At 40.6% G+C, this 15267-nt stretch overlaps 2 protein-coding genes across 3 annotated transcripts in view; one reads left to right on the top strand and one right to left on the bottom strand.

Annotated features, from left to right (window-relative positions):
• Positions 1–2894, top strand: part of SHOC1 (shortage in chiasmata 1) — an 80741-nt gene extending 77847 nt beyond the window's left edge. Inside the window, exons 25-26 of the mRNA XM_069472151.1 lie at positions 19–988; positions 2794–2894. Coding sequence (XP_069328252.1) covers positions 19–988; positions 2794–2894 — 1071 coding nt within the window. The remainder of the gene's footprint in view (positions 1–18; positions 989–2793) is intronic.
• A 2571-nt stretch (positions 2895–5465) lies between these two features.
• Positions 5466–12503, bottom strand: GNG10 (G protein subunit gamma 10). 2 transcript variants are annotated; one of them, XM_069474552.1, is made up of 3 exons: positions 12414–12503; positions 7768–7899; positions 5466–6384 (listed from the first exon to the last, which is right to left on the bottom strand). In XM_069474552.1, the coding sequence occupies exons 1-2, from the start codon at positions 12492–12494 to the stop codon at positions 7774–7776; spliced, it is 207 nt and encodes a 68-aa protein (XP_069330653.1). In that variant the 5' UTR covers positions 12495–12503; the 3' UTR covers positions 5466–6384; positions 7768–7773. The 2 variants fall into 2 exon arrangements, with proteins under 2 accessions (XP_069330653.1, XP_069330654.1); XM_069474553.1 differs by having other exon boundaries at positions 5466–6381.
• Positions 12504–15267: the final 2764 nt, after the last annotated feature.

Here is a 15267-nt window from a genome sequence, read left to right as displayed (position 1 = left end):
AATTTTCTAATTTTTTAGCATTTTTATAGCATCACTTCCTTATTCAAGATTAGTTCTTCTTCCACAACAAAATCACCTGAAATTTCATCTCCTTGGGAAAATAGGAATCAGACTGATACCTTTACTTCTCAGAGTTCAGCTTCTGGCTCTTCCAACTCTATCATTCAAGAACATAATGAATTTTACCAATATTCAGAATTAGGAGAGACAGTACAGGAAGACATAAACAACACTTCAAATTATAACTCTTCCCTTATGGAACTAAAAAAAGTGCCATGCATTTTACCATCTGTGACTTCATACAATCAGACTAGCTACTGGAAAGACTCCAGTTGTAACCCTAATATAGTGGAGAATAATAATCCTTTTCTAGTTAATACAGAATCAAGGAAAGCAGCTTGTAACTCCTTTGTAAATCAAAATGATTCAGAGTCAGATATCTTTTCTTTGGGCCTAAGACAAATGAACTGTGAAACTATAATATCACCAACTGACACTCCAAAGACGGTTGTCCCTAATTTTATAAATTATCAGAAAAAAGGAACACATGAAGCAAAAGGATTCATAAATAAAGACGTATCTGCCCCTATCTTTTCACTAGAAGGCTCTCAATCTCCTCTTCATTGGAACTTTAAAAAAAATGTATGGGAACAAGAGGATCACTCATTCAACTTACAGTTTGGTACAGAGCAGACTACACATGACAAGTGGTACTCTCAGAAAGATAATTTATTCACTAATCAGCAACAATGTCTGTTGGATGAATTAAAAGACTTCACATGTGAAAGTTCAAATGTTGAAACTAAAAGGACTTTCTGGAGAGGATTACCATCTGTCCCCAGTTTGGATTTATTTTGTCCTTCTGAGACTAATGTAAATCAAAGAGAATTCAACAGACACTATCTCTATGAAAGAACTGGAAAGTGTTTAGGACGGAAAAGGCACCCTGAATCTTCATCTGATCCAAGAGACAAGGAATCATTAACAGGTAACACTAATCAATAGTTGATAAAACTGCTCTCAAATTTAATTTAAAAAGATAAGAACCATCTCCAAATTTTAAAAAATTTTTTGTTTTAATTACTATACTTAAAAATCCTCCAATAACTTTTGGGTCAAGGAGGAAATTAAAACCCTAAAATAAATGCAAAGAAAATATAATATGTCAAATTCCTGTAGCTTTAAATGAACTAAGCACTCAACTTAAGAAGCTAAAAATAAAAACACAAAAAATCTTAGTGAAAGAGAAGACTAAAATCAACAAAGATTAAACAGAGGAATCCATGAATCAGAAAATTAACCTCTTGTGGGACAGCTATATTTAATTGGATAACATTCATTAAGAGCAATGGTGCCAATCACCAATCTAAGCCCTTTATGTGGATTGTTTAATTCTAACAATTCTCTTAAATAGGTACTGCTGTTAACTCCATTTTGATGTATGTTTTTGAGTTGTTTCAACACATAATATCAAATTTTTAAAAGAACAATTTTGGCTGGGTGCAGTGGCTCAAGCCTGTAATCCTAGCACTTTGTGAGGCCAAGGTGGGAGGATTGCTTGAGGCCAGGAGTTTGAGGTTACAGTGAAGTATGATTGCACCACTTCACTCTAGCCCAGGCAAAGAGAGTGACTCTGTCTCAAATAAATAAATACACAAATAAAAATAAAAGAACAATTTTATTTTCTAATTTCTAGTAATTCTACCTTTCTTTTGGTGTCTTTTCTTATTGTATTGGCCCAAGCATCTAGAGCAAAATATTAAATTCTAATGACTATACAAAGGTAGACTTACCAGGAAGGGAAAAAAAGGGGTGGGGGACAGGAGAGAAGCTTAAGCTTCAAAGCTTCTCTTTTGCATAGGCCCTTTTGTGAGGACTCAGAGGGGCCCAGAAAATCCTGTATTCTTTGTTTTACTAATAGAGGGCCTCCCAAATTGTATAAGCCAGTCTAGGCTCTCCCACAGCTTCACAGTGAGCAACCAGGCTCCTATCATCATTTACATTCCCTGTGTTTCATCAAATTATTTATTTAAGGATTCTTTAACTCCTTAATTGGAGTTAAAGATTTATTTTCCAGATATGATTTTAAAGACATGAATTTAAAGATAGATTCCTAAACATACAGCCCCTCCCTAAAAAGAAATATGTCCGTATGTTCATGAGAAGAATAGCCAAAGTGAAGGAAAAAAAGCTGCAGTCAGGCATAGGAAGGGCAAACTTAAAAAAGAAGAAGAAAAAGAAAACCCGACAGAATTGTATACATTCTCACCATAAAGATAGATACACAGAAGGTACACAGAGATCAAACAGTATGTCTTTGTTTTAGGTTCAAAGTCAATTAAGGTGAGCTTCTAATTTGTATCCTAGTCAATGAGGACTCATTGGAAACCTTCAGGAATTAGGAAGCCCTGCCTGAGTTGCCTCCCAAACCATCTGGATTGTTTACTTAAAAATATTAGAACTATAATAGAAGAGACCTTAAAGATCATATAGTATAATTTCTCATTTCACTGAAAAGAAAATTGAAATCCAGGAGATTTAACTATTTGTACAAGGTATGAGCATAGAAATATGTGTATTTAACACTAATTGTTAATACTGGGCCATTAGATACAGGTCCATTTATGTTTAAAACATAATTTTTAACAGTTATTATTGTATCACAGTTTGGAAATTTTGACACTTTGTTGATAGATGACAAGGAGACAGCATCCACTTGAATAACTGGAAAAAAATAGCTACACTTTACTATTATAAGCAATAAAATGGTTTTTCTTTTTCTCCTTTTAACAGGTTTCATGTACTCACCACCACCACAATTCAAAAAACGACGTCTAGTGTATGAAAAAGTCCCTGGTAGGGTTGATGGACAGACTCGGCTAAAGTTTTTTTGAAGGCGGTAAAGAACAATGCTACATGCCATATTCCACTGCTTTTGATGATAATCCGCTAGCAAAAGTATTTAGATTTGCTCATACATTAAAGAAAATACAATTATTCATACATGTTCTCAGTGTTTCTATATTAAATTTTCATAATATATATTCTGCCCTTTGGTTTGCATCTTTGTAAGTTAAATATTCTAATTTATCAGTTAGCATAATAATTGTCATAAGATCCAAAATGTCTTCCAGATTCACCTAAACACAAGCTCTTCAAGTGAGTCTCCATCATGGTCTGACCCCTCGAGTCAGGAAGTGAAGATCACCACAGTCAACCCTCCAACATCAAGAAAGTTAAAATCTAGGACAAAATTGAAGTTAGAGAACTTTCAAGTATTGTCTTCCATAACAAAATTTAGAAACAAATGACTAAGAAGGAATATTTGCAACCCAGTTAACAGCAAAAAAGTTTACATTCCTAATATATAAAGAAGTTTTATAAATTGTTAGGAAAAAGACAACTTAATAGAAGAATGGGCAAAATATATGAATAGATATTTCCTCAGAAAAAAACAAAAATAGTCAATAAACACTCAAAACAGTACACAGCTTCATTATTTATTAGACAAATGCAAATTAAAATGTTATTGTTGTATCACCTATCAGACTGGCAGAGTTTTTGAAAATTCATAATATCCAATGTCAGCACATGAAGAAAGGAACATTTTCCTATATTGTTGGTACAACTTCTTTAGAGCACAGTTTGTATAACATGTACTAAGATGAAAAATGCATGTATCTTTTGACTCAGCAATCACATTTTCAGGAATCTGTCTTAAAGAAATATTCAATAACATAATGAAATATATTGTAGTATAATTTGTAATAGGTAAAAATTATAGACAACAAAAATGCTATCAGTAAAGGAATAGGTAAACAATTTAGGCTATAGAATATCATGAAATCATTAAGAAGAAAGTAAATCTGTGTGCTCTAACAAGGAAGATGTCCATAATATAAAGAGCAAAAAAAGAAGGAAAAACAATATATAAAACACCATATATTGCACAACTCCATTTTTGTTTTTAAAAAATAGACCTTTGAAAATTCAAATTTTTTCCAAAATGATCAATACATTATGGAGCAATGTGGGTATAACATGAATTTTACATTCTGATATGTGATTTTGTTCACAGGAAACACTTGAGGTGAACTCAAAAATTGCACCCAACTGAAATGAGCTGGATAGGAATACACAAAACACACATACCACACATCTTGCAAGATCACTGAACCACACTCAATGTGGCTCAGTGACACATCTGATGTTTCAGCTTTCTGACTAGATAACCCTCCTTCCACCTCCTCACAATGACACAAATTGCAACTTCGCTGAGAAGTCCTGTACACTCACCTTTCTTTAATTTTCCCCCACTTTCCTCTCAGTTCTCTCAGTTTTTCTCTTTATCTCTGTTCTCTCTCTCTTTTTCTACCTCTCTTTTGTTTTTTCCCTCAAGCAGAAAGGGTGGTAGGCATGGGAGTGAGGTGTGGATAGCCAGTGGGAGAGTGGGGCCTAAAGCTCCACAAGGAACCTTCACACGTTCAAGGTAAAAAGCCGTATGTATTATATTAATAGTATTTATGTATTCCTTAACCATTTAACATGTCTAAAAGTGTGCTATCATTTTTATTAGCTTTTACCTTTTTTATTTGTCACTGATAAAATTTGAGTGTGAAGCCCCTAATGCCATTTTCCCATAAGCCCTGTGGTTATTATTGTGTGATTCAACATAGCTTGGTGATTTTTAGGAATGCATATGTCATGTTACAGCAGGACTGACTGTATGTATATCCTTCTTAGCCGCTTCTTAATATGATGTGTCATAATATATTTAATTATACTCTCACTGATGCACATTTAGGTTGACTCCAGTTTTGGCATGAAAAATGTATGGATACAGCCGAGCATGGTGGTGCATGCCTATAGTCCCAACTACTTAGCAGGCAGAGTCAGGAGGATCGCTTGCATCCAGGAGTTTGAGGTTGCAGTGAGCTATGGTGACGCCACTGTACTCTACTGCACTCTAGCCCAGGAGACAGAGCAAGACCCTTTCTCAAAAAAAAAAAAAAAAAAGAAAGAAAGAAGGAAAAAAAGCAAGAAAGAAAGAAAAAAAGAAAAGAGATACTTGAACTATGACCAAATGGAATGAATTCAGATCACAGAGATCTAGAAGTTTAGTGGCTAGAATTAGTTAAGGGCATTCCCATCTAATGACTTCTGTTTTCTCTACTGTAACACTATGCTCACAGATATTTTTGTTTACTTATTTATGAGTTTATACATAGCTATTTCAAAAAGAAAATGTTGCCAGTAATTGAGAGATTTCTTCATATTATATGTATATATATTTTTCAGGACATTTACAAAATTCTACAAGGACTTAAAAAAATTTCACCTGCCTCTTCCAGCACTTAATCTCACAAACAAACAGAAATCCATGAAGCCTTAATACAAAGTCAGACACAAAATTCCGTTGTCACAGAAAGTGATGAATTAAGTAGAAATTTTATTTCCAAGCAAGCTCTTCAAAGATTATGACTAGCACAAATAATGTATCCTTCTAAAAGTGTTCCAATTAAATCAAAGGCACATCATCAAAGTAAAACACTTGTGACATTATGAATTCTTTTAGGTTGTAATATTTTCACATTGTGTTGTTTTTAACCATTTACAAGGTTCTGTAGGTCACATTTTAAATGTTTTTAAAGACATGAAATAACGTAGTATTATCTTTTTTTTTTACATACAACTACAAAGTAGAGGAACGTTAAGAATACAAAGACTGATTCTGCTTCATATAGACGATGGGGCAACCTAAAACACAACATAACGTTAATCTTTCCAGATAGGTTTGCTAAGAAATAGCCCTCATGTTTAGTGTTAGAAATAAAACAATCTTCCTCATTTAGAAAAATCAAGACATCATTTGATTAGTAAAGCCTATTCTTCTCTCCCAATTTTTACGTTCTTGTCTTCATTTAGAAATTGTAAATTCATGAGAAAAGAACAAATTTTGTTATGGTATAAAAATCTTTGTCAGGAAAAATAATTATAAATATTCAATTTTTTTAACAAACAAAAATGTTTTCCTTCCTAAAATGTAAACATCCAGTAAATAAAATATACATGATATTCCAGGTATAGAAACACCAGTAATTCACTTAAGAAAGACATGCATTTTGGTATATTTGGTGATAAGGTGTTTGTCTTAAGTATAAAGCACTTCATGAAAAAAACCAGGCCATTATTATTTAAAACTCTACTCCTTCACTCAGTTTCCTTATTTTAGTAGAAACTCATCAATTCCTGTAGAATTTTGGCTATAGGAAAGGACTAAAATATCTAAAAGTCATTTGGCTGGGAAAAGTGTTTTCTTGAGACTTGGAGGCAGTCATTCATCACTTTGTACTTGAAGGCATTCCTCAGAGAACTTCTTTCCTACTGGAAAGAGAGTTTGGTTGGTTTTCACTTTAGTAAGATTTATTCAAAAAATTAACTAGTCACATTTCATAGGGCACTTTAGTATTTGCAAAGTTGAAAGTAACAGGTTAATACCAAAAACATCCAAACCACACCACCGAATGAGTAGAACCCATGAAAGTGCTTTGTAAAAAGAAAAATGTTATCCCAACATAAGACTATTATTTTAGTACCATAAATGTGAACATTTTCCATTAAAAGGTACAATAGTACCTGATAGATTACTTCCTCCTTTTATTTATTTTTTAAATTTCAGAATATTACAGGTATACAAATGATTTGATTACATAATTTGCTTTTGTACAGTTTGAGTCGAAGTTATGAGTGTGTCCATCACCCAGATAGGGTGCATTGTACCCATTAGGTGTGAATTTACCCATCCCCTCCTCCCCCTTACACCTCATTTCCATTAAGTTTTACTTCCATATGTGCACGGAAGTGTTGATCCATTAGTTCCAATTTAGTAGTGAATACGTGTGGTGTCTGTTTTTCCATTCTTGCAATACTTCACTTAGCAGAATGGTCTCCAGTTCCATCCAGGTTGTAATAAAAGGTATCAGTTCATCATTTTACTTCCTTCTTTTAAATGTGAGCAATTTCCTTTTGCAATTGCGTGAAAAAGGACTTAAGATAATTACCGTATAAACACCACTTAGAACACACAACTTGAAAAACATTGATGCAAAAGTCTCTAATAATCTATGCCCTTGTCCTCTTAAAAAATGAAATAATGAAAATGTGAAAAAGACCCCAATACAAAGTATTCAAACCTATGAAATTTCTAATATGCTACCAGAGAGGTATTTTCATTTCAGTTATCAATTTTTAAAGCCCTTTTAACCCTACTCACTTTTGCTGAGTAGCTACATTTCATCCTCCATTAAAACATTAAAACACAAAGATATATTCTGAAAGCCTTTAGAGAAGAAATCACAGCCGGTGGCAGGCACAAGTCTCCTCCTCTCAGGAGTCGTTAGTCCTGAGAATAGCAATTTAGTTGACAGCATCTAGTAGCAAATCACAACCCTGGGATGGTGTAAGGACAGAGGGTGGGATTAAGGTCAAAAATTATTATCAGCCAACTCAATTCAAGAGCTCAAGTACATATAGGTATTTGCATCTCATGAGTTAGAGTCAAAGAGAATTAATACTCTCCTAATTAGATGAATTCTACAGGCAGGGTAACTATACACTAGAATTGCCCTTCAGGGAAAGTTGTGCATTTTTCTGGTTTTTTATTTTAACCCCTCAATAGCAGACATTGAAAACTCAGTTGCTTAGATCCTTTGGGAAGCCCTGTGATAATGCCATAGCCCCAGGACATGACAGTGTGCCATTACTCACCAGTCTTCAGAGTAAAGCACAGGATCTGGGCTCCCGGAAGGGGTTGCTTCCAGCAGGAACGCCAACCAGCAGGGCATCCTTGCAGGCGTTCTGCATGCAGTACTGCTGAAGCTCCGCAGCCGCCTGAGAAACCTGAAACGAAGGGATGGCAACATGGCACTGCACTAGCAGCCAGAGCCATTCGGTAGCCCTGATATTCTGAAAATGATCATACAACCATAAACATCAACTTTTTGTGACCTCTAAAAGTCTCTTTTTTGCTGAAAGTTCTCATAATGGAACTTCAAAGAGCAAAGGTTACAATTTCTATGAACTTTGATTTAGGATATTTTTGCTTTAGATTCTTATTCAACAAAGAATCCTAGTTTTGAGACTGAATTAGTAAAGAAATAGCTGATTCTAGTGTTCCCTTTTCAAATTTTCATTTATGTAAGACTTGCATTGATATAGCCAAGTTTGCCAAGTAAGCAAATTGTTTTAATGTTTACAAGGCTGGAGCCTTATTCAGTCTGCTCCAAACATGTGATAAAGTCCTTTCCCCATGCTTTTGAGGAAGTATAGCTTATTGGTTAAGAGTGCAGCCCCTGAAACAAGACTGTCTTACTCAAATTCAGCTGTCACTTGCCTATATGACCTTGGGTAAGTTACTTAACTTCTCAGTACCTGTTTTCTCATCTGTGAAATATTTAGAAACAGCACCCAACTCACTGGGTTGATACAACTATTAAGTGAGTTAACAAATGCTAAGCGCTTAGAATAGTGCTGGCGTACAGCAATACATTGTGGCACATTGTAAACATGGTCACAATACTTTGCAGCTCCTTCCACTAAGAGGTAGAGTCTATTTACCCACCCCGGGAATCTGGGCTGGTCTTGTGACTTGTTTTGATCAATAGAATGTGGCAGAAATAACGGGCAAGATCCAAGCTAGTCCTGAAGAGTCTTTGTAGCTACATCTTTTGCGGCAGTTGGAACCCTAAGACTACCATCTGAATGAGCCCAGGCTAGCCAACTGGAGGTCTTCTGGAGAACCAGTAAGCCAGCTCCAGCCACCTGCCTATCAGCCTCCAGACATGAGTGAGGCTGTCCTAAGTCGTCCAGACACCAGCCAACCCTCCATCTGATTGCAGATGCATGGGAGAGCCCAGTACACTTGAACCTAGCTCAAATCGTCAGCCTAGGAACGAACTGTGAGTTAATAATGTTTTAAACCATACGTTTTTTGGTGGTTTGTTAGGCAATAAAAACTGATACAATATTATTATGCCTTTTCCTTTTATCCTGCTTTTGATGCATATTTCTACTTAGAGGCTTTCCTTTCCTTTCCTCACTGTACTTTTTTTTTTTTCATTGAAAAAGTGTTCTATGTAAAACTCACCCGCATTATACAAAAATGGTTCTGATTGCTATTCAAGTATTACTGCTAGGCTGTGTTAATTTTCTAAGCCCCCAGATAACTAGAAAATTAACTGTTTATGTTATGATTGCCACCATGTTTCTGGAATACTTTAGGAATTTTGGTTGTATTGTACTAATAGTTTATATTATATAAATATAAACATATAATATTACCAGACTAATGTTTAAGCTTACTTGTCTCTCAATAGAAGCTCTGACATTTTCACATTAATTACAACTGGAATTAATGGTTTATATGTAACAGTTATTGACTCAAAAGAAATTTAGAACCAATTACGTTCATGCTTTCTATCTTTGCATCAGAGGAACAGGTGAACTGCACACATGGTAGGTGGAAGGACACTGTCTCCCAGGGCCCCTGAAGAAGTAGCACTAGCTGGACTCTAGCCTAAAGGACACAGTCAAAATATTACGGTAAGGAGATATGGAGAGCACACAGGAGAAGAGTAAAAGTGGTCAGCATCTCTCTAACACCATCAAAGGAGAGAGACTTCACTCGGAGAATAAAAGCCCAAATGCTCATAAGCTGACCCCTGCCATTGGAGGTGGGATAATCCCCACCCAGTTAACCTGACTTTCCTTGGTTTGAGCCCATGTTAACCCAGCAACTTCTGAGAGGAGTCCTGGGAAGGATGTCAAGCATTCCAGTCACTGGGAAAGGATGTCCTCTATTATATGCCAGAGTATTTGTGTCCTGGTTTATTTACCCAATAGCAAGTCTGTCAAAGAGATGACATCTCTGGGTGTGCTAAGAACATCCAACACTGAGCCCTGAAATGAGACAGACCAGACCCTGGAATGTTGTCCCTCCTTAAGGTACAGCCAGAGAGAAGAGAAACCCTGCCAAGCACCCCAGATCAGATTTCTATGAATACACCACTTTAATAAGCTTATTACCTTATTATTAAACAAACTAACTGTGACCTTGAGCAATTCACTTGAATTCCCTGGCTCTCAGCTTCATATTGCCCCTATTTTTTTTTTTTTAAGAGATGGGTTTCACTATGTTGCCCAGGCTGGCCTCAACTCCTGGGCTGAAGCGATCTCCTTGCTTCAGCCTCCCAACTAGCTGGGAGTACAGGCACACCACTGGGCCCAGGCTACCCGATACTTTGCAGGGCAGGCAGGCATTAGACTCACAGTTTTCCTTCCCCCCTCGGGTCCCATCCTCTTGAACATTTTGAACAACGCTAGTTCAGTTCCCTGAATTCCTCCCTTCCAACAACACTCTCCTCAATACTAACAGATACAGTTACAACACCTGTGACTGCTCCACTTCTGAAATTTTACACTCTAATATCCTACTCTCTGATCACAATCTCTCCTGCCCATCCAGCGTGCTGCTTCCTTTATTCTCCTCCCCTTCTGTCCTGCCCATCACCAGGAGGTTGGCTCTGTTCCTTCCCTAGCCAGCTTAGGTTCAGCCTCTTTCTGGCCAGACCTTCAAACTCCTTGCCCTCTGGCCCCACCGCCACCTTTCTGGCATACCTCCCCTGCTAACCCACTACTCAGCCACCTACCACTCACCCTCGGCACTCAGATCCCTGAAGGGTCAGATGCTGCTGAATGGAAAAAAAAAAAAAATCACAAGTAGGACAAGCAGTCTCCAACCTCACAGTAGCTGGGTCCTCAGAGGCAGAGTTTATCCCACATGGGACTGCTCAGGGTCCACTCCCATTCCCAACAGCACTCTCCCCGGCCTTCCGCCCCCGCAACTCCGTTAGTCTCCTTCTCCCTGCCCTAGAGGAAAACTTGGCCTCTTATTCCACAAAGAAAATCGTCATCATATCAGTCTTTTAGCTCATATCTAGAAACATCTCCCTTTACTCCTATCCTCACCTCCTTTCTTTGTGTCTCAGAAGCTGTGCCATCAATCCCATGTCCCCCAAGACCCTGTCTCCTCTACCTTTAATTCCCCTTCTCCATTAGTGTCTTCTCTTTAACCTAAAAGTAGTTTGTTCCTTCCTCCCAACCCTGAAATATGGCTTTCCTTTCCTAAATTAAAAAAAAAAATTATTTCCTCTTTAAAAAGAGGAAAAGAGGAAAAGAGGAAAAAGAGGAAAAAGATTTCTTTCCAAAAAAGTCTGCCTACCCTCTTACAATCCAGATTCTGCTTCTGCTCCTACACATGTCACTGCAACCTCTCTGCATTCCCTGGCCCTCTCTCTCTTTACCTTTTTCATAATCTTCATTCCAGTTGTTATCTGAAATTATTTTATTTATTGGTGAGTTTATTGATTGTTAATCATCCCCACTAGAATCACCCTATTCGCTGAATGGTGCCAGGCACAGAGAAAGGCGCTGCTGTCACAGTAGTGTCCGTTCACACATACGCGCACACATTTCACAAATGATGCTACGAGAGTTGCTAAACCCAATTATGCAACAGATGCTTCTTAGTCAACTGCACATGGGACATGTTGACTCAGCCCCCTATTTTTGATACTCTCTCCTTCCTTGCTTCAATTCCCCCACTGTCTCTTGCTGCCTTCTGTTCTGGCTGGACGCTGGGTCCCAGGCTCTGAGCTCTGCTCTTCATATAATGCACTCGTCCGACTCCCACGCTTTTGAATGACCTCTTTCAGCCTTGCGTTCTGAGCTTCAGTCCGCACAGCCCAATACCCCCTGGATGGCTCCTTCCAGTCCGCGTATCCAAAACCGAACTCATCATCTCCCCCCAAGCCCGCTCTCCCTCCCCTCTACCTTAGCGGGTGGCAGCGCCATCCGTCCTGTCACCACTCCAGAAACCTGAGCATCCCCTTTCTCCTCCCTCTCGCTCTCCGCCTATCAATCCATCACCGAGTCGTGTCAGTGCGTGGCCTCCCCATCTCCGGACTCCATCCTCCAGCGCCGGCGGCGACCAGGCCGCCAGCGTGTCGCCGGCACCGCGGGCCCCTCCGAGTCACTGCCCACGCCGTTAACAACTAGGGGGAGCTTGCGGAGCGGGCACGCCCCCGGGCACTGGGTCCCGGACCCCGGTCCCGGACCCCGCCTGCGGGGACAGGCCCGCCTGGCGGGGCCCACCAGGCCCGGCCTCCACTCTCGGGCGCCGGGTCCCGGCTCGGCCCTGCGCGCGCTGCCAGCGCGCCGAGGCCTCTCGGCGGCCCCGCGGCGGCCCCTGGGCGGGGGCCCGGTCAGCAGGCGTCTCCGCGCGGGGCCGCGGCCTCCTCCCCGCACGGCCCTCGGGCGGGGCGCCGAGCAGAGCGCGCTTCCCGGCGAGCGCTCACCTTGATGCGCTCCACGCCGGCCTCCAGCTTGAGCTGCTCCACCAGGCGCTGCAGGGCGCTCGCGCTGGCCCCGGAGGACATGGCGGCGGCACTGGGGCCGAGGACTCGAGTGCGGGCGCCGCCCCGGGGCGGGGAAGCAGCTGCGCCCGCCCCGCCGCAAGACCCCGCCCGGGCCGGCAGCGGCAGCCCCCAGTGACCGCGTGGGGCCCCGCGCTGAATGGCAGCGCTGTCAACTCTTTCTGCAGTCTAGACCTCGATGACAGCTGCATCTGTACCTGGAAGCCGAGGCGGGGACCCACACTGCAGCGCCCATCTCCGCCTGGGCCCCTAGGATGAGCAGGAGTTTGACGCGGAGTGTGGGGCGCCGGTGCGGGGATGGAGTAGGCAGGCCGCCAAGACGCATTCCTGATACTTCAGAAAACTAGGATTCCGGTGGCTGCAGCCAAGGTGTGAAATGAGTTGGAGAAAGAAGCGGCCGTGCGAAGACAGTATCCAGAGGGAAATGACGGACAGTAGGAATGTAGTACTTCCATGAGACTAACAGGTTTACAGGCGAGCCGGTACTGTTTCATGGAGATCCTACCAGTGCATACAGTGGGGTAAGTAGGTACATTGGGTAAAATCCTAGACCCTGACATCTTCGTGAAACATATAGAGTAAAATTAAATTCAGGCTCTCACCCCCATCTCACCATTGTTTCTGTTCTGCTGCATTTTCTTTTGAATGTGCACATTCATTTTACAAAACTAGGGTCATTACCATATGTAAAATATTGTGGGTTTTTTTTCACTTAACACGTACCATGAATATGTTTTCATTCTTGCATACCATTTGTCAGAACCCACTTAAATTGAGTAAAGCAAAAAGGTAATAATATATTGGTTTGTGTAACTGGAAAAGTCCAGGGACTTTAAACTAGTGAATTACCCAAATAATAGCTTCAGGGCTGTCATTCTCCGTCCGTTGGCTCTTTTTCTTTCTGAGCGTTGGCCTCATTTTCTTCCGTGGTAGATAGGGCTGCGAAGGAAAGCTCCATGCTTTCACAGGCCCCGCCTAGCAAACCCAGGAGCAAGAGTACCTCTTTTCTAACTGTTCCAGCAAAAATCCCCACATCAGATTCACTGACTTGTTTTGCGTCAAGGACCCACACCTGGACCAGTCACTATTTGAAGGCAAGAATGTGTAGCCTTGGGATGCTCAGATCAGCTGTGCCTGGGCCAAGAGCAGGATGAGTTCAGCCCCACCTCTAGTGGGCGCTGAGGTGCACCACCCCAATTCCCCATTCAGGACTGAGGCACTCATTCCCCAGGTTGCTAAGTGGTGGTAGCTGATACCTTTAAGCTAAGTCATCTCTGTGGTGGTAGTTAGCCAGAGAGCCACCCAGACCAAGGTCACACCCCTCCCAGTGTCAGCCACCATCCAATGATTGATGTGTGTGTGTATAATTGCGTGTGTATACATATGTACACATATATATGCTGAACCCCAACCCCCTTACCTCAAGTTGAGATGACTTTGAAGGCTGGTTCCTGCTCCAAAGCTCCTGCTAGAATCATCTGAGGTATTCATGGCAACCGCATCACAGCTCAACTCCTCCCTCTGCCCAGTCCCCACCCCTTGGACTCCCCTACAAGTGTTGATTTTAAGGATACTCCCCAATAAACTTTCTGCATGACAATCTCCATCTCAGGGTCTGTTTCTCCGGGGAACCCAAACTAAGACACCCATTCAAACATGGACTGAGGAGGAAAGAACGGTTCCCCCTAAAGAATCAGGATACTGATAGCAGAAGGTGGCAAAGGCCATACCCCAAGCTATTATTTTTAATGACTGCATGGTATTCCATAGTACAGCTGGGTCATGATTTATTTACCTACTACTCTATTTTTTAACACCATCATGACCACCTTAAACATAGTTTTGTGCATATATTTCCTTAGGATGCATTTCTGAAAGTGGAAGTCATGGATCACAGGATATTATTAATAAGTTTTTAGAACTTCTTCCTACTTTACCCTCCAGAAGGCATTATTGATTGATTTGCCCACTGGAAGGCTACAAGATTGCCTATTTCTGTGTCCTCTCACAACTCCGTATTAATTTTACCAATCTAACAGATGAAAAATGGTATCTCAAGTCTTTTAAATGTCTTAACTGTTGAGGTTGAATATTTCCTCTATCAATTTTGTGAGCTATGTGTCCATGGTTTCTGGGGCATTAAAAAGATTTTCCTATCTAGTGACAAGGGCAGACCTGCACATTTGAAAGCCCTCTCTAGTGGCAAGTTTCCTCACCACAAAGAACTTAAAATATTAATACATTCTAGTAAAGATACGAAAGTTCACATCAGAAACATTACTAGATTGAGCAATAGGACAGAAAGAATGGTGTGTTAAAAGGATAAGGCAAAGAACTCAGTGCCAAGTTACATACTGGAAGGATGAGGAAAGGCTCCTCATAGATGGTAAGAACTGGCCCTTGAAAATATGTGTCTTGCAGATGGCCCAGAAGAAGAGGAAGAACATTCTAACACGGAGGAGAACAAACAGGCAAGGCACACATGTGGAGTAAATAATAGAAGATACAACACTGCTAAGGCCAGAAGTCACGGAAAATGTCCCCCCCAAAAAAAGTTTGTGGCAAACAGTGGGATACCAATGTGGTAAGGCATTTTAGAAGTATTAATCCGGGACGAATATGCAAAATGAAGTTGGGAAGACAAGATGGTGGGTTGTCTTTCTGGTCGGGGGAGTGGAAGGAATCAGGCCCTAGGTGGGACTCTGAGGGTAGGAAGGAGGGGAATGAATTCAAAAGACTAAATCAGTAGTCCTTCACGGTGGTTATGAAAGAAAAA

This window comes from Eulemur rufifrons, chromosome 7, assembly GCF_041146395.1.
Source record: "Eulemur rufifrons isolate Redbay chromosome 7, OSU_ERuf_1, whole genome shotgun sequence".
Classification (NCBI taxonomy): Eukaryota; Metazoa; Chordata; class Mammalia; order Primates; family Lemuridae; genus Eulemur; species Eulemur rufifrons.
The sequence above is the reverse complement of the archived record's forward strand: the minus strand, read 5'-3'. Positions and strand labels throughout refer to the sequence as shown.

Excerpts from the sequence above, each read along its gene's own strand:
- GNG10 (XM_069474552.1), bottom strand. The coding sequence starts at position 12,494 with ATGTCCTCCGGGGCCAGCGCGAGCGCCCTGCAGCGCCTGGTGGAGCAG. Across the intron at positions 7,900-12,413 it reads CCGGCGTGGAGCGCATCAAG|GTTTCTCAGGCGGCTGCGGA; the intron begins GTGAGCGCTCGC and ends CCTTCGTTTCAG.